A 19,468-nucleotide genomic window follows, 5' to 3' on the forward strand; every position below is an offset into this window, starting at 1 on the left:
CCCTGGGGCGTGGGTGCGGCCGGCACAGGGACCCCATCCGTGTCTATGCCGCGTGCGCGCCGCTCCCGGCCGGCCACGTGTGCCTCTCCCGCACAGTCTCTCAGAGCCCGGGAGCAACTCGCGCGGGGAAAGACGGCCAGGCGCGCTGTGCAGGTGGAAGCGCGCGTGGGGCGGGGAAGCCATCGGCGCTCCGGAAAGGGGCCGTGGAAAGCGCTCTGCACCACCCGGGCGCACCGCGTGGCCCGCTAGGCCGTAAAAACACACAACCCACCACTTACTAAAACCTGGACCTTCCGCTCAGCTGAGTAGCGACATTTAACACTCAGAAGCAATTGTTTCTTAAAAAAAAAAAAAAAATTCAACTTTCTTTAATGAAGAGAATACATTCGGAAATGCAAGCGAAGGGCCGGGGGAGCCATGTGCAGAGAGGATGCCCCGTGCAGAACCAAGCACAGATGTTTCGTCTGGTAGCAGTTAGGACCCTCCGTCCCCTGTCCACCTGTCCCTCCCTCCCCCCTTCCCCTTCCCCATTCATTAATAAAAATGGCTGCTGTCAAAACAATTAAATTCAGCTGCGTAATAGAGAGGCGTGATGATAAATTCCGGTTTCTCCAGACACAGAGGATGCGCGCGGCTGCGTTGGCTGCTCCCCGCGGGTTTTGCGCTCACATCACATTTTCCAGCCGCGGCTCGCGGCCCCCGGGCGCGTCTTGGCTCCCCAGGCCTGGGGAGGCCAGCTGACCGTGCTGGGGTTGACCGGGAGTGGACTCCAGCCTGAGCGCATAGCTGCCGAGGCCCAGGTCCCCCTCGTGCATGCTGTCCAGCCCGGGGGCCTGGGGTGACGCTTTCGGATCCGGTGTCGCAGGGGGCCCGAGGGCCGAGGCGGCCGCCTCCTGGAAGCCCAGGGCCAGCTCGTCCTGGCTCACGATGCACTCGGCGTCCTCCTCTTTCAGCTGCTCCTGGACGGGGAGGAGAGACAGACCCTTCACAGGAAGGCAGAACCGCAGTGGCGCGCCGGGCAGGACAGTGGGGGCCCCCAGCCTTTGCCTACCTGCCCCGTCTAGCCGTGACTGCACTTCCCACCCCAGGAGACCGCGGGGGCCCCTGGGGAGTCAGCGCCCAAGACCCACTGCGCAACCGGAGCCTGGGGAGGGGGGCAGTGGGGAGCGGCTGGGGGTCCCGGACCCCCTCCGTTATGGGAGGAGGGGGGAGAGCGGGGGCATTCGGGCAAGTTAGCAGGCTCCCGGGACATCAGAGCAGAGCAGCTCCCAAGGCTGTTTTCCCAACAGCCTTGGGAATCACAGCATTGCGTGTTTTACTTTAAACGCTGTCCTCACAGCCTGTTCCCTGGGCTGGGTGGCCCGAGCCTAGGATGGGTGCAGTCCCTGGAGAACACTGGCGAAAGCACCTGTATCTGGTGCAGCTTCCTCACACCGGGCTGCCCGATGGAGAGGGCTGAGGCTCAGCGCCCCTGCCCTGGGTCCTGGGGGGGACAGGCAAATTAGGTGTCGGGGAAAACTGCTGGGGGGCTGTACTGGGTATCAGAATGACCTGGAGGGCTTGTTAAGGCACAGGCTGCAGGGCACCAAACCCAGAGGTTCTGGGGTGGGTCCTGGGAATTTGCATTGACACGTTCCCTGGGGATGCGCTGGACAGGGGACCTCAGTCTGAGAGCCACTGCCTGTGGGGATGTGCCTGAGCACAACAGACACCTGGCTTCCCTAGGCTTATGGGAGAGGGTGGCTGACCGGTGACCTCACAAGCCACCGCCCACTCTCGGACCGCGCTTGTCTCCAGTTCCCTGACCTCCGATTTGTGGTCATGATTCTAATTGCTTCTCAGCACTTTTTATTCAACTCCCTTGAGCTATAAAGCACAGGCCTAATATTCAAAATCTCCAAACACAGCAGTTTCTGAGGACACATTACTTCTTTTATGTTTTCTAAGTCCATTTTATAGTTAAAAATACTGGTTATAATAAACACATTGCATATTTAAAAGAAGAATAAACCTAGATCAGCAACAGCGGAGAAGAGGAGATAAATGCTCCTTGGTGCAGTGAATTTTAGAAAAGGTTTCTTCCTGAGGGGGCAGTCCCGGCCCCCCTGGGGACGTGTACTCACCCCGTAGGCTCGGGGGCTGGTGAGCAGCCTGGAAAGTGGGTGGCACCATTCAGGTAGCGTGGTGGTCAGCGGAGGGCCGGAATGGGTTAAGATCGGCTTCAGGTACCTGGGAGGCCAGTTAAGGAAGACTCGCCAGAGGGGCCAGGGCTGAAGCGTCAGCCTCCCACCCGGCAGGAGCCTTTGCGTACAGCACAGGGGGCAGTCCTGTTCACCTTTAAATCCCCTTCTCTGTCACCTGGGGAGCGATTTGGCCGGCAAAACCGCCCCCTCCCTCCCTCCTGGTAGCTTTCACCAGGAGCGATGGCGACTGGACCTTGAAGCCGAGAGAGAAGCGCTTTCAGGGTCCCTCTGCCAGCCCAGCCCCCTTCCACGTCTCATCTGCTTAGAAAATGCGTTTTTAAGAATCACCTTAAACAATAGCATAAAAGATTGTGCTTTCCTAAAACTGCACACACAGCTTAAACCACCAGTAATTTTCACAAAGAAGGCAGAGGTATTTCATAAAACGTTGACTAGTTTTAGAGCTGGGTAGTGAGTACAGGTTGTTTTCCAAAATACTTTATTTTCAGTATTCAACACAGTCACTTTAGACTTCATACATCAATGCATCGCTATATAAAATTATGTTAATAAGCCTGTGCCCGCTTGATTCTATTGTCTAGCACCTGTCTTCCTCATCTTTTCATCCCAAAGCCCTCTAAGTTAAAAGAAAAACCTGTTCAGCTAAAGCCATTATGTTTCCCGCCAATCTATCAATAATGAAATCCCCAGAGGCTGCCACAGATTGCCTTACTTTATTTTTTTCTCAAAGAAAGGAGAGGAATTATTTCACCATGCCATCAGAAATGACTTTTAAGCTTTATATTATTTCCTCTGTTGGAGACTATTTCACCTCATCAACTCTCTGAAAAGCTATCATAAATAAGGAAAGAGGAAAAATGGAAAGCAGTGAATGCTGGCCAGCATGTGGAGACCTGCAGCCCCACCCCCGGCCCCCAGGCCCCGGGAAGATCTTGGAGGTGGTTCCACTGGAGCCTTTCGTGGTGGGGCAGCCCCACTCCGGTCCCTCTGGCTACTAAGGCCCCAGCAAGGCAGCAGCAGAGTGGAGGACCATCAAGGCACGGCCTCAGGGTGCTGTGAACAGAGGACCCGAAATGACGCTCGAGTCTGTAATTCCATCTCTGCCCAGGTACAGGTTGAGGTTCAGAGCCTGGCATTTGCAGTGACATCTTGTAATTGTATCTACAAATCTGAAAAGCCTGGAATGGTCCTCCATTCATTTTCATTACAGACGGTTATTTCCTCCATCCTAGGGCTGAAGAAAGTGAGGCCTAAATAATTGAAAGTTTCTCTTTGCTGTTTGAATCCACCATTGTCATCCCTGGCAGAGAAGAATGTGTCAGGGCAGGATTATGCGTGGGGGCCAGGTGGGTTCTGTGGAGGGAAAACCCCAGGCTTCACCGATGTGGGTGAGCTGCATACCCTCTCAGGCAGGGCACACCAGGACACAGGAGCTCGTTAGATTTATGGGACACAAAGGTCAGTGAAAAATGCTTTCTTAAGGAGGTGAAGTAGACAAGACATGTACAACTGATGTGAAAATCAAGTACAGTCCAGCCTATTTTATTTCCAGATGGAAAAGTGACAGTAAGTAAGCAACATTTTTAGAAATGTCATAGAGAAAAAGGAAGAGGTCTGTTAAGACCTGGGAGACTGCCATAGTTTGAGGATCTCAGGATGCTAAAACATAAAAATGCCAAAATAATGTCACGAACATAAAATGCAAATTTAGAGTTTTGTTACGTACATTTCTTCTTTTAATCCTGAGAATATATCTCTTTGACTCTATGTAGAATGTTACTGGAGCTAGTAATTAAAAGTTAAACTGGCACCTTTTTGTGCCTGTCAAGCCTGGACAAAATGGCCATTTGACCCCACGTGGACGGGCTTTGGGACAGTGGAAAGGCTCTGTCACTTTACAGATGTGACCTGTGGCCCCTCTGAGCCTAACAACATACATGCATAGAAGTGGCTTGTAAACTTAACGTGCGATACAAATGATACTTACTTTTTTATTGTTACTCATTTTCTGAGCAAGACAGTTTCAGAAGAAACTGGAATGTCAGTAACTGTTCAAATAATGGCAGAGAAATGATACTGAGGGAAAGGTGAGAGAACAGCATTTCAGGTATTTGGTGTAGCTTTGGGATTTACAGATTATTTAGTGGGTAGGAAGATGTAAGCTACCCCTACACTGAAAATAGCAAATTGGGTTAAACATTGTAGTACAGTGTGTTATCCTGAGGTGGTGGGGGTCGTGGGGCAAATGGGGGTGCTGGGAAGCAGGCGGTGCAGTCTTGTCTGTTCTGGCATCTCTGTAGCTGCGAGTTGAAGGAATGCGGCCCACCCTGTGCGGCTGTGAATGGAACGTGCAGGGAAGGTCCGTCCATAGCCACGGGAGATGTGGGCAGAGGCTGCCCTCTCCAACATCTTGGCTGCCTAGGGCTTGCCGTACATTAGGTACTCAAGGATGACTGTCTAACTTATAGCATAGGAGAATGTTAGGAGGTGTTCTGAGTGATGGAAGTAAACACTGGGTACCTGTGCTGTGGGAAAACGAAGGGAGCAGGTTATCACTGCAGAATGAGGGTTCCCTGAGGATAAAAGGCTCAGAAAGGTCAAGTTGAAGGTGGAATTCCTGGGCTTGAGTTACTGACAGAGAGAACAAGGAGCAGTGTAGGAACCACATAAAACTCAGGGCATTTAAAAATAACTTTGTTCCATTCACTTAGTCATTTGTTCCTTCATTCACTCACATGTTTTTTTTTAGTATGCCAAACTGCTGAGATAAAGAGACAAGGTATTCAGGCTGGGAAACTGGAAATCAGCAATTCCATTATAGAACTGTCTCCATACTGTGCTCAGCTTGAGGGCAAGGCCGTCTCGTTCAGCTGGATAGAGAGCTTGGGAGGGTTTAGATGCACGAGAAGTAGTTGTTGAATTAGAAGAGATGGACTGAGCGAGGGTAGGTAAATGGCTCAAGACCTCCCTGCCAGCCAGTTATTGGCAGAGCTGGGCCGGAGACCAGGGACGCTTCCCCGAGAGAGAGAGAGAAGGAGAGAGAGAGAGAGAGAGAGAGAGAGAGAGAGAGAGAGAGAGAGACGTACAGGGAGCAGCCAGAAGTGAAAGCCAGCGGAACCCGGAAGAGAAGGGGGAAGCCAGGCGCCGCCACGTGCACTGCCGCGGGACAGGGAGCCCAGGGTCAAGGCTGGCCGGCAGCCAGCCCCGGAGCACATCTTCAGGGGGAAAGCATTGCCTTCAGGACGGACTTTCCTGGCCTTGAAACCGTGAGCCAATAAATTTCCATTGTTTAAGCCAACCCATCGCATGGCATCTGCTTTGGCAGCCAGAAAACGAAGACACTCAGCGATCTCTGGTAAGTGGCTGGATATCCAGGGTTCCTTGAATTATTAAAAAAGGAAGAAAACTCTTTGGATCTTAAAAAAAAGAAAATCCAACTGCAAATTTTTCAAAATATACTATCTTCCCCATCAGCTTCTAATATTTGTTTGGAAAGGAAGATTCCATGTTGGGTATTTTTGGTGCTGCTTGTTTAGCTTCTTGAATAACCTAGAAATGTGTCAAGACAAAATGTTAAGCTCGGGAGTGGGGAGAGAAAAGCAACGATGACTTTTCTTGTCTTTAAAGAGCATCAGTTTGAGAACAGCCATGTGGCCCAGGAGAGTAAGTGAAAGCTGCAGCTATGCCCCACATGTAACGTGTGAAATAGGAAAGACAATTGGCAGATGCGTTTTTTTCCTTTGGACTGAGCTATCAGCAGGTCCAAAGCTAAATTTAGTGCTGAACTGAACTAACATCTAAACTACCTGTTAACATTGATTCCCCACCCCCTCTCTTTTGTTTGTTGGTTTCTGTTTCGCTCATTTTAAATCATCAGGTTTTGTCTCTTGTAAGTTGCCAAATCCAACAGGTGCATCTCTCGCTCACGCCCAGCTTTGTGTGAGGTGGTCTCGGGTAGGGTGGTGAGAAGCAAAAACTCCCAGCAGAAGTCCATGTCTGCAAACGGACACAGATCTTTCCAGGGAAGTGAGCTCCACCGCCGCACTCCACCCTTTCCTCTGTCCCTCCTCAAAAGTCTGACCTGAGAGTCTTCTGGCGCTATCGTCTATCTTAGCTGTCTCCAAGCTTGCCTGATGCTGAAGCTCATCTGAGTCATCTGCAGAAATAAAGATTTCATCTCCTCCGCTGTAGATGCTACTTCAGCAGGTCACAGCAGTGGCCTGGGACTCTGCATTTTTAGCCTTTACCTCTGGCGACTCTGGTGATCAGGCGTGCCTGGAACACAGCGTTCTTTCTCCAGAATCCTGCCCTGTGCCTGAGATTCAAATCCTAAAAAGGATGGCAAGTTAGGGCACAAGGCCATCACTTTTAGAGTGAGGGTAGCTGTAATGTGACCCCATCGTGTCTGGAGCCCAGACCCATCTGAAGGTACCTGCAGCCTGCCTGAGATGGGTCAGCGCTTGGCTCACGGGGTGAATGCGTGATTCCATCACATCTGGGAGTGGCTTAGCGAAGCCTCTCATCTCAGCTTCTCCAGGAAGACTTTGCGCCTCTTGGGAGAATTTGTATATATTTGTATGTATAAGCTTGATAAATGGTCTTGCTATGAGGATAAAATGCTTGCCAGTACACAGCTGTGTAAAGAAGGAAAGCACATTTGTCTCTGTACAGAGTTCTCAGAAACACTCCCCACTCCCACACTCTTTCCTTTATGAAGCGTTTCCACATGTCTTATTTTATCTTTACAACCACAGGGTGGGTGACATATTCCCATTTTATCGATCAAGAAATGTGTAAACAGATGGCTTTTCAACCATCTTCTAATCTATTCTTGCCTCCATTGCCAGAGTGCTTTTTAGCTTCCAGTGCCAGCTCGCCACCAGAAACAGCCAGGGACCCCCGCCAGGTGGATGGGAAGGAGAGGTGACCCTGGCGGTGGGGCCCACGGCTCTCCGAGCCCGCGCAGTCCTACAGAATTACCAGCTGCCACTTGCTGTCAGCTCGCTGGGTTACCACACAGACCCCGCGAAGCACCCTAACTGAAGGCACTCCAGAGTGTGTACAGCCCTTTGGGTACCAACATTCAAACCACACCCTTTATGCATCTCCTAGAAAATGCAGCCTAAGACAGCGGGAGTGTCCTCGCTCTTCCCTTTGGAGGTGTCAGATTTTGTCACTGAAGACTTGCCATCTTGTCTTCGCGGCTAAGTACGAGTCGAGCCATTTTGCCAAGCTGGTGCTTAGGATTCTGGGCAGAGACGTCTTTAAGAGCTTAACCAGAGAGCCTTCTTCTTTAAGTTGTTTAATCTTGCTGTCCTCTTCGGCCCAAGGGAGGAATTCCGACTCTGCACCAGATGGGCACTTGCAGAGAATGTGTCTGGGTGTGGAATCCTGCCTTTGCAGCAGCCACTTTATTTCTAGGAGGAGCTATCAAGATGGCACTTTCTCCCAGGCCAGTCATCAAGTTCAGCTTATAAAACAAGGGAAAAAGGCAGGGGTGGTGCGATGGTGGCTTAGTGACAGAATTCTCGTCTGCTGTGCCTGAGACCTGGGTTCGATGCCTGGGACCTGCCCGTGCAGTAATTGGGTTCAATACTTTATAACTAAGAAGTTTAGTGAGCCTATGCTGTTTTGAGTATAAATTAATGCTACTAGAAAAAACAAACAAAAAGTAAACAAAGAAAAGGCAGAAACACTCTCCTTTATTCCTAATGAGGTATTCTCTCTCTCTCCCCAGCCCCCTCCCCAACTCTTTCTTTCTCTCCCTGTGTCTTTGTCTCTCTTTCTCTCACCCCCACTTTGGTCTTTGTCTTTGTTTCTGTTCCTCCCTCCCTCCCTCCCTTCTTTCCTCTCTCTCTCCCTTCCCGCCCCCCACACACCCCTCTTCAGTTGACAATCCTAAACTGTACCATCTGAAGGAGAAGTTGCCACAGGAACCGGCAGCAGCAGAAATGAAGTGATAAATGCCCGCGCAAGAGCGCGCCAGGAGGGAGGGGGCGGCGGGGGTGGGTGGGGGTGGGGGCGGGGCGGGGGTGCCCCTCAGCCCCCGCTCTGAGCTTTCTCGCAGGTCCCTTCGGGGGCGGGGCGCTCACCCTCAGGACCCCCCCCCCCCCCCAGCCTTTGCAGACTGCCTTGGCCAAAATGCTCCAGTGCAGTGTTTCCGTGGCAACGCGCCCTTACACCGGGCAGCCTCATCTCCTTGTCTGGAAGCTAATTGTTTACCTCTCCAGCTCCCTCTCTAGACTCTCAGCTCCTTAAGGGCAAGAGCTGTCTTATTATTTTTAAAAAATCTTTTTTATTGTAAAAGGAGACAGAGATAGAAAACCCCACGAACCAAACGCGCAGCCTCGCAGGTTCTGTCCAGGCGAACTCATCCCGCGCCCGGAAGCTGAACTTCGCCGCTGCCCGGGAAGCCCTCCGGGTCCTATCCCAGGGACCGTCCCCTCCCCCAGGTGGCCAGGCACTCATTTTTATACTAATCACTTACTCAGTTTACAGTATAGTGTTTTTTTTTTTAAATCCAAATGTGCACCCCTGGACACTACAGTGTAGTCTTGCTCATTTAAAAACGTGTTATGGCTTCTAACCTCTTTTGACCTGTAGGTCTCTCCTCCATTCTTTTCATTTCCTTACAAGAAGCTGGTTTGTTTGGCCTGGAGTTTCCCACAGTCAGGTTTGTGTTCCCTGCACACTCATGTGTGGCTCACAGCTCCCCGCGTGGGTCTGCCCGTGGCATTTCCGCAGAGGACAGACAGCTGGACTCAGAGAGTGGCTCAGACTCACAGCCGGTGGTACAGGAAAGGCAGGATAAAGGCTCCAGGCTTCCCCTCCATCAGTTCATCACTCTGAAGATGACTGGCTCTTTGGTTAAATATCATTATGAACTAATGGATTTAAAAGTCTTTGCAATTATCATCTTTATTGAAGCTCACACGGACCCATCTTTGGTCAGTTAGTGTTTTTCCATGCTGGCTCCTGAGTCCTTTTGACGTGATGCTAGTATTTTTTTTAGTGCAATTTTATTGAGATATAATCACACACCCTACAAGCCATCTGAAGTGCACAGGGGTACACAGTACCATCGCATAGTTTTACATACATAACCATGATCAATTTTAGAATATTTTTATTACTCTAGAAAATAAATAAAAATAAAAAACAAAAGCCCAGTCATCCCATACCCCTTACTTTGCTCCCTATTATTGACCCTAGTATTTGGGTGGTACATCTGTTACTGTTGATAAAGGCTGTTGAGACATCACTGTCAACTGTGGTCCACAGATGATGTGAGTGTCTTTGACAGCTTTCCTATTGTTTGTGTGACACGTTGTTCTAGGCACATCTTGTATATTTCCTGTCTCAGACTTGGAACCACCTATTTCTCCAAAATGCCCTGGGTTCTTCTCTTGAAAAATGGTATTTCAAGGACTGGACCCTGGACCCTGTAAGCTGTCAGGGGCTGTAACCATTTCACACAGGCTTTATCTCCCTTAAAAAAAAGGTGTTTGGGCGCCGGTTGCTCTGAATGTTACCCCAACAGGAGTTAGTGATTTCTGCAGCACTATTATAATTGATCCCACTTATATCACGACACTGAACAAAGCAGATGTTTCCAAGAAAAATATCTCAAAAGTTAATAAGAATCCAAAAAGAAAAATTGATGGTGAAGCAATGCAATTATCAGAGAAAGGGGCTAGAAATGTAACTGAAAAAATTAAAAAACACTCAAGCATCTGTGGTCTGAAGGAAAAACAAAGTATACCAATCTGAAACAGATAAAGACAACATCCAACAAGAGAAAAACCTGGAAGCCTCTTTCAAAGAGTAGCAGAGTATTCACAATCTATGATGGAATTTAATAATAGCAATTTTGAGTAACAATATTAAGGAAAACAAATCCAATATCATCTCAACTGTCTGAAGAAAAGATTGCTACAACTGTGTGAAACACTGGGAGTCCCTCCTAAACAGAAGAAAATCCAGCTAATTGTCAAATCCACTGAAAATGGAAAGGGCAAAGCACAGAGCTAATGAAGAAGGTCTGGCAATATTGCGGGCGGACCATGGACCCAAGGAGAAGTGTCCTTATAAGATCAGGAGAAGAAAAGACAGAGAAAAGGTCATTGAAGATGAGCGGCAACTGGAGTGATGTAGCCACAAGGGAAAAGGCAAGAAGAGCCCCTGCCCAGAGCTTTCAGAGGGAGCATGGGCCTGCCCACACTTTGATTTCTGAATTCTGCCCTCCAAAGCTATCAGCAAATAAATTTTGTTCTTTTAAGTCACCTACACACAAAGCCCTGATTTGTAGCATTTTCCAGTTTCAATGGTGTTTTAGTTTGTTAAAGCTGCTGGGATGTAATATAGCAGAAATGGGTTGGATTTATAAAGGGGATTTATTAAGTTACAGTCTTACAGCTCGAAGGCCATAAAAATGACCAAACTAAGGCATCCAGATAAAGATACCTTGGGAAAGGGCTGACGATGTGCAGGGTTTCTCTGTTGGCCGGGAAGGCGCATGGTGAACATGGAGACGTCTGCTAGCTTCCTCTCCAGGCTTCTTGTTTCATGAAGCTCCCCCAGGGGCGTTTTCTGTCTTCATCTCCAAAGATCTCTGGCTGTGTGGACTCTGTTGGTTCTGAAGCTTTTGCCAAGATGGTTCCCTCTTAAAAGGTTCCAGTAAGTGACCATGCGTTGAATGGGTGGAGACACATCTCCATGGAAACCACCTAACCAAAAGTTGCCCCCGCAATTGGGTGGGTCACATCTCCATGGCAACAACTTAATAAAAACATACCACCCAGCACCACTGAACGAGGATTAAAGAACGTGGCTTTCCCAGGGCCCACGTATGACCTTAACCCTCCCACCGGGGATGAGCGGTCAAGCTGCCAGCGCGAAGTCCCCGGATGTGACGACATTTGCCCAGCTGGCTGCCCAGCTGCTACAAGCCGGCATCAGTATTTCACGAACTCCCACAGACACTTCCAATACAAGTTCAGGAGTCTGTGATTCTCAAGGACAAAGGAAGTGCAGAATTAGATTATTCCATAATGCCTCTTTGGTTTTGTCCTATATTACACACGTGGTCATCTCAGAATACCAATACTGGCCTTTCTACCATAATTACTGAAACAATGAAAATATCTTCATTCTGACTGCCCAGTGAAACGAGGGAAGTGCAGTAAAGCTGTCGGCGGCTGAACTACAGCTGCATGGCCAGGATATGTGGCCATTGCCTTCCAGGTCTCCCCCGGGTCCCCACTCAGCCCCCTGCTCTGTAGGCCCCTGTATATTCACTGCTCACCTCCAGGCCGTGCCAGTGTCCCTCGAGTCACTTTGACTGTCTGAAGCTTGTTTTTTACTAGTTTTCTCAGGAATGCTCATAGGAATAGTATTCTCTGTGTGTGCATGTAGTGATAACAGTTTTGCCCTCTACGCTTTGAAAGTCAGTTTTACTGGACATACAACTCTGGGCTCATAATTTCTTTGAGTCTCTTAAATATGTTATTCCATTTTATTTTGACATAAAGAGTTGCTCCTGAGAAGTCTAATGAAAATAGAATTTTCTTTCCCCTGTAAATCACATAAATTTTCCCCTAGATGTCCAAAGGACTTATCTTTTTTCTTAAACCTTCATTAATTTTACTAAAACTTGTCTGGCGTTGGTTGTTCAGGGTTGGTGTGCTCAGGTTTGTGTGTGCTCTTTCGATGAGTAGTTTCAAATCTTTTTTTATTTCAGAAAAGTTTTCTTGAATTACAGTTTTTAGTATTTGCTTTGTTTTATTGCTTTTCTTTTCTTCAGGGACTCCTGTTTTCTGGATATTTACTCTTTGCCCATCTGCAATATTTTGTCACTTTCCCTCAACTTCTTTTCATCTTTCTTCGTTTCTTTTTGATTACATTTTTTTCTTCCTCTTCGCCTTCTAGTTCTCTCAGGGCATTTATCTGTTGTGTTTATTTGCTCTTAGTCTTTATTTCTGAAGTGATTGGTTTTTCTTTTCTTTTTACTTCTTTCAGGAGTTCCTGAGATTTTCTAATTCTTGTTTGTCTTGTTCTTTCACGTCTCGGATCATCTTTTTAATGTCTTTTTAATTTGTTTTGGTGTAATACCTTATACTTTTGATCTGTTTTATGGACAGTCTTTCTGGTATGCTGTAGGAATAGTATTCTGTTACTTATTCTCCTTTTTCCTTATGATACCTCTGTCTGGGATTTGGCATCTATTCTTTCTGTTGTCCGTTTTTATGTGAAATTAGTTTTTCTGAACTCACAGAAGAGGCGGGGCCGGGAGTCACTCCCCCCCCCCCCCCACTTCACCCCGAGTTCCCTCCCCATGGGTCCCGGGCTGCGCTGGGTGTGGTGTCTGCCTCCTGAGCTCTCCTGGGCCGCTGCTCTCCCGGCTGACCTGGATCTTGCCGTTTTTTGGTCACTATGATCTCTGTCCCACTCTGTTTGGATTCCACTCCAGGCAGTTTGCCCTCAGCGTAGGGCCCTGCTCTGGAAGGAGGGAAGCCGTGGGGCATCCACTTTTAGAGCTCAGGAGGGCCTTGGCCGCCAGCGCCCCTGCAGCGCCCCTGCCCCCAGGGCCCTCACTGGCATGTAGTGGAGTAGCAGAACTCGCCCCTGCCAGGACTCCAGGCTCAGTGCTCCTTTTCCCAAAGGGGCTCAGGGATATTCCATCAGATACTGAGGATCTCTCTCACCTATTCAGACGCGCCCATGGCTTCCCTTTTCCTCCTGCACAGACGCATGGGCTATTGGCGACGGAACGTGGTGTTTGTGGGGATATCTTGTCCCTAGTTTTGTTGTGTGCCCATGGGGTTTTGTTTTGTCATCTAATTGCTTGGCCGGTTTTTACGAGAGGATGTGGCCTGGTTGGAAGACAATGCTGGTGATGCCACTGCCGCTTCTCAGAATCCTTCAGGAACTGCATTTTATTAGAAATGTTACCCTTCATGATGAGTGCCATTATTAAAGAACGAGGACATGGTCTGTTAAGATTTTTAAACTGCGTCTTTGGGAGCCGCCTCAGCTGACTAGCGACTGTCCATGATTCGAACTATGTAGCCGAGAATTAGAAACGGGCTTCAAATGAGGCCCTCAGCCTTCTCTGGCCACTGATAGACAAGGAAGGTCTTTCTAGCTATTCCCAGATCCCTGTATCTACCAAAATACGTTACAGATTTGTATCTTTGCATTCTCTGTTTTCACTGCCTGGAACAGCCTTCCTCTCTGTCTTTCTGGGAAGGTCTATTAATTCTTTGAAGCCTGTGGCATAGATTGCTATTTGCCTGCCCAGTATGCAGTCTCTCTCTCCTCCTTACAACAGACACTCTGGTCTTTTGGGGTGTTCTATTTCTTCAGCAGATTGGGGTGACCAGTGAAAAGGAACTTGTTGAGGGGGACTTCTAGAGAAGCTCCTTAGAGAGAGCATCCCTCTGTCCTCCTCTCCTCTGCCTGGGACTTGAATGCCCTGTCTGGAGCTCCAGCAGCCATTCTGGTGTCATGAGGTAAACATAAGGAAAAAGATAGGAGGACAAGGGAATACTACGACATGGTGATGCCTCATTCTCAGCTGCACATTGTCTAATATCAGAATTTTTTTACATGACATAAAAACCTATTTCAACTAAACCATTGTGATTTGGATTTTTTCAGTTACATGCAGCCAGACATAATCCTAGTGGCTACATGCATTCACGTAGTTTTCCCTGTTCCACAACTAGATAAAATATTTCACTGGGGCTCCCACAAGACTTCATTCTGACCTCTCCATTTATATTTATCATAATATCTCAGAGTTATTTGTGTATTCTGAATTATTTGACTATCATCTTCTCAGTTGTTAGACGGGTTGCTCCTTCAGAGAAGCATATGTCTCATTCCCCTTGTATCTGAAGTCCTTAAAGCCTGGAGAGTCTTCTCAGCCCATGTTTGCTGAATTACATTGTGACTTGAAAGGGACTCAGGGCTTTCTGTTAATATGCAGATTCTTTTGGGGAAGGCTGTCACCTGAGACCTGTGCCTTATTTGGGGTTTAGCTGGCGGGAATCAAGCCTGGAGAAATGACAGGGGTGGTGGTTCAGGAGAGGGGGAGGCTGGCACGGCCTGGAAGGAGAGTGGGAGAGGCCCTGCTGTGCACTCTCCCCTCTGTGGATTCCCCTAGGGCAGCTCTTGTTAACTGCTGAGTTCTCCCGCACACAAAGCCTCCCCCGAGGGGTCTGAGAGCAGCCCCTGCATGGGTGAGCCTTCGCCTGCCTCCTGCGCTGCGGGGCGAGCCTTCTCTCTGGGCAGCGGGTATCGCAGATAACCAGCTCCTTGCACAGAGCTGCGAGCCCCCTGCTTGTCCTCACGCTGTCCCCCCAAACCACTTAGGAAGCGTCTGGCACTCTTGGACTGCAGGATTGAATGAGGCGTGTTTGGGTAATATGTCTTTGGGCCCAAAGCCCTCAGGTCCTCAGTGCAAAGCCCTTCTGGGCTGGGGAGAAAGCCCGCCTTCACCCTTGAGTGACGCACGGGTGCAGGAGAGACAGCGCTGCCCGCAGCACCCACCCACACGCGTCTCGGTCGGGAGCTCACGCCACGCGCTCCGAGGGGGGCGTAGAGGCCACGGAAACTGCCCTGTGGATGAAAACCGCTCAGAAACGTTATCGCCAAGGACAAATACTGTCCTCTGGCTAAACAAAACCACTAGATGGCAAATTATTCCTCATGATATGGTTGTTCTCTCCTTGTAAAAATAATAAAAAGATATTATTATACATTTGCTGCGTGTGTTTGTGGGCTCGTTTTAATAAACAGTCCCTCGGTCTTTTTTGTAAGTTGCAGGTCTGAACACTTGAGCCAAATGTTTCCCGTCCGTGGCGGGAGCTGTCCCGCCTGCCACAGAGGAGAACGCACCGAGTCTTGATACAGTTTCTCTCTCCTAAATCAAACCTTCCATTTGCCACGATTCTCTACCATTGCCTCGTAGCTGGGAGTGGACAGCTGAGCGGACTGGGGGTGTGTTCATTCTTTAAAGTGACATGATGTGGCACTTGCATTCCCAAATGATAATTGTTCTTTTCTCCTTGCTAATATCCAATGGCTGCTAGTAGTTCCGTGAAAGATTCATTTAATGCTAGCTCCAGAAATTTCTGTAGGATTTGGCTCTCGGCCTTTTTGGAACCCAGTTTGAAGTCAACCTCAGGAACCGGGAAGGCTGAATTGATTGTGGCCTTCAGTCAAAACCCCTCTCTAAACGTCTAGCAGTATGAAGAATGTTCCCTCATTTATATCCTTTCTCTACCAGCAGCGGGCAGGGGTGGGAAGCATTGGCAGTTTCTCAGGAACCTGAGTAATTTGAGGATATTTCCAGCTCAAGCTGAACCTTAGAGATGGGAATTTGATGAGGAAAAGGAGTCTTAGGAGATTTCCACCTCAGCCTAGCAGGATCTTGGCCTTTAGACATCTCTGGACATGTAAGACGTCATCAAAGCGTGCAGGAGGCCGTGCCTGGCGTGGGTCCTGCAAGCCGGCCGAGCTCTCGGGTCTTGGGGCTTCCTCCCTCCTGCCCCCCGCCCACCCCAGTGTGGCTTGCAGAGGCCGGCACCCATGGTCTCCGCCGGGGCCAGCACAACTTCCTGCGGACACACTGAGTGATGCCAAGCGCCCTCTGGCACCGTGAGGTTCAAATGCCCTCGCGTTCCTGCTGCTCAGCCACTAATGGGGCAGGGAAGCTCAGCGCGCGGGTCCGAACGCTGCTGCCAGCCCTGTGGACACGTCCTGCTACTTCTACTCCTTGATTCCAAATTCTATAGTGTCCTACCTTCCCGATCTAGGTTAGACCAAAGCCAGCTGTCTCATGTGCCTGAGCCCCCGCTCCGCAGTGCAGAATTTGTGGTGCCCAACATTTACGGAACACCGTGTCTGCTTGTCGGATTGCAGAACACACCGCGTGGACCATCTCCTTCAGCCCTGTGAGGCCACTTTACCATCACCCGTTTTGTAGGTAAGAAAACGGAGGCACAGAGAGGTGAAGGACCAGCCTGCGGCCACACAGCCAGGAAGCGGTACAGGCCGGATTCAAGTTCAGGCTGCAGCAGGGCCGCTGATTCCCTCCCTCTGCTCTGGAGCTGAGGACGGGTCGGGTGGCCTGGCCTCGGAGGACACAGTGGAGGTGCCGGTCCGAGTCCCCTTCACCGCCCCGAGTCCCCTTCATACCCCGAGTCCCCTTCACTACTCTGAGTCCCCTTCACTACTCTGAGTCCCCTTCACTACTCTGAGTCCCCTTCATGCCCCGAGTCCCCTTCACCGCCCTGAGTTCCTTTACCGCCCCGAGTCCCTTCACTGCCCCGAGTCCCTTTCCTGCCCGGAGTCCCCTTCATGCCCGAGTCCCCTTCACGACTCTGAGTCCGCTTCACGCCCCGAGTCCCCTTCACCGCCCCGAGTCCCCTTCCCGCCCCGAGTCCCTTTACCGCCCCGAGTCCCCTTCCTGCCCCGAGTCCCCTTCCCGCCCCGAGTCCCTTTACCGCCCCGAGTCCCTTCACCGCCCCGAGTCCCCTTCCCGCCCCGAGTCCCCTTCATGCCCGAGTCCCCTTCACTGCATCCTCCGAGGCTCTGGGCATCGGGCGCACCTGCAGCCGGCCGAACCCGGGGACGGGGCTCCTGGGCTGGGCTGGGGGCAGGGCCGGCCACAGCGCACATGACAATATTTGCCCTGGGGGACTGGCTGGGATTGTAACATCTCATCCCACAGGTCTGCAGTGTCCTTGAGGAAAAAGAAGGGAAGGTGAGGAGAACAGGGAGACAATCAAGAGCAACCGGCGTCTCTCATCCCTTCCCCTTTCTTCCACTGAAAGTTCTGGGGCTCTAGCTGTGCGCTGGTCGTCGGGGCGTTTGGGGAGCTGAACCCGCAGCTGAGGCTAGATGAGATGCGGCTTGTGGCCCCGAGCCAAGGTGAGGCTGGACTCCAGGGGCGGCCAGACAGCCAGAACCGGGACTTCTCCTTCACCCAGCACAAGGGGGGTCAGCGACGGCCAAGAGCTGTTGATTTCGGCAGCTGGGGGATTTTATATTCCACGTATCATCTGCTTGTGATTTTCTCCTAACTGAGCCCTGCTTTCCTGGTGCCGCTTTGAAAAGGAGGTGCACGCCTGCTTTGGAGGCAGCAGTGGCGGGAAAGGGTGGGGGTCTCAGGGGCTTCTCAGGGGCTGTCTGGGAGTTCCTGCGAGGCCCGGGCTGGATGGACAGTGCTGGTGGCCGCAGAGACCCTGCCACCTTCCTGAGGACTTCGAGGAGGCCAAGCCAAGTGCTCCAGCGCTCCCTCCATTGCTTCCGTGGGCTGCAAGTCCTTGCCGCCACCCAGAGCCCCAGCAGTGAGTCTGGCATTGTGGAGTGGCCAAGGTGGCCCGGTGTAGGTGCCGCCATTTATGCCCCTCCCAGCTCCCCCCTGCTTCCACCTGGGCCTCGTGGAGTGTTGGCACTCAGGCCACCACTGTACCGCATTGCAACATGGAGAGAAACTCTTTCCCCGTGGACTCTCTCAGGCCACCGCTGCACCGCATTGCACCGTGGAGAGAAACTCTTTCCCTGTGGACTCTTCCCTGTTCGGGGACATGGCTCTAGATCTAGATCTGGAAAGCAGTCTTACCAGATTTCAATTTCTGCAAACAGTCATCAGAACATCACGTTTGGTGTTCTCCCCAAGAAGAAAACAACTGAGGCTCACTTTAGACTCTTTGGTTGGATAATCCACACGCCTGCAGACAGATGACACCCGGTACCGCGGCAGCTCACCTTTGAGGCATTTTAGCCTGTGCAATTAGAAATCTTAAAGCACAGTGAGGTTCCCCTATTTTTGGATCTCACAAGGAGTGTGCCAGCAAATTGTCCACTTCCCAGGCTCTGCTGCCCTGGGGTGGTGTGTGCTGCGAGCAGGGCTGCCCAGGCGTGTCCAGCAAGGCAGCTGACAGGCAGCCAGCACTGACCAGGAGGAAGCAGCCACACTGATAACATCTTCTATTTCGGACTTGACTTTTGCCTTGGCCAACTCACACCTTGGGCAAAAGTTTTTGCTTTGCCAATTTAGGAACTTGCTAATAAACCGGTATTTATTTGATGATTTGAAAAATGGCTTTTGAAGGGGCAGATATCAAAAAGTGTTATGACTCTCCCCTCTTTTGTCTGCCGGCCCGCCGCGCGCGCGGCGCCCACGCCCCGCAGCAGTGGACCCGCCCGCCCTCCTCTCCCCTCTTCCGCCTTCACCAGCTCCTCCGCCACCAGCCTCGACAGCCTTGCCACCCTCACCTTTCCTCCTCCAGAACAGCTACTGGGGGAGTGGAGATAATACAGAGCAGCTCCCGGAGCCACGAGGGAGATCAAAGGGACGGCGTACCCCATCCTGGAACGGCTGACTATCTGGGAGAACCAGCTCCGGTGAGATCACCAAGGGGCACGGGCTTTCCTGGGTGGGACGGCAAGCGACCGGAGTCCCTCCCTTCCACCTTCCCAGGCCAGCTGGTAGAATTGGACAGGCGGTCCCCTTAGGCCGCGGCGGCTGGTGCCCCCACCACGCGAGGCCCCCTGGACCAACTGAGAGAGTTGGGTCGGAAATCCCCAGACAACTGAGAACAGTGACCGGGGGATCCCTTCCAAACACGTGACTCCCCCGTCCGGCTGGGAACAGTGCACTCTCCCGGGCTACGACAGCTGGCGCCCTCCCGCCACGCTTGGTGCCCCGGGCCGACTAGCTAATTCGGCCGGACGCTCTCCTGTGATGCGGCGGCCGACGACCCTCCCCGCATTCGGAACCCCAGGCCGGCTGGGATTCTTGCAAGATGTTTCAGCTGCCGAACCTCCCCTACGGCAAGAATTTTCCAGAGTTAAAGGACCCACAGCAACTTTCACTGGTGGAACCCGTAGACAAACGTGTGCCACGAGTGCCACCTACTTGGCAGGATAAGAAAAACAGAACCCAGAGATTTTACAGAAAAATCTTACAACCTGTGGGGTCCAACACTCAGGGAAATCTGACTAAATGCCCAGACGCCAGCAGAAGATAACGGATCACGCTCAGAAAATTGAACATATGGCCCAGTCAAACGAACAAACCAATAGTTCAAATGAGATACAGGAGCTGAAACGACTAATGCTGAATATACGAACAGAAATGGAAAACCTCTTCAAAAACGAAATCGATAAATTGAGGGAGGACATGAAGAAGACATGGGCTGAACATAAAGAAGAAATAGAAAAACTGTAAAAACAAATCACAGAACTTATGG

The 19,468-nt window shown here is 50.7% G+C and overlaps 1 protein-coding gene across 3 annotated transcripts in view; it reads right to left on the minus strand.

The window, feature by feature from the left end:
* Positions 1-353: 353 nt before the first annotated feature.
* SLC9A9 (solute carrier family 9 member A9) overlaps positions 354-19,468 on the minus strand; it is a 558,227-nt gene continuing 539,112 nt past the window's right edge. For all 3 annotated transcript variants that reach the window (XM_077130324.1, XM_077130322.1, XM_077130323.1), the window contains 2 exons: positions 2,124-2,229; positions 354-959 (listed from right to left, as the gene is read on the minus strand). In XM_077130324.1, the coding sequence (XP_076986439.1) occupies positions 666-959; positions 2,124-2,229 (400 nt within the window). In that variant the 3' untranslated portion in view covers positions 354-665. The remainder of the gene's footprint in view (positions 960-2,123; positions 2,230-19,468) is intronic.

The sequence above is a fragment of the Tamandua tetradactyla genome, chromosome 15, assembly GCF_023851605.1.
Source record: "Tamandua tetradactyla isolate mTamTet1 chromosome 15, mTamTet1.pri, whole genome shotgun sequence".
In the NCBI taxonomy this organism is placed as follows: Eukaryota; Metazoa; Chordata; class Mammalia; order Pilosa; family Myrmecophagidae; genus Tamandua; species Tamandua tetradactyla.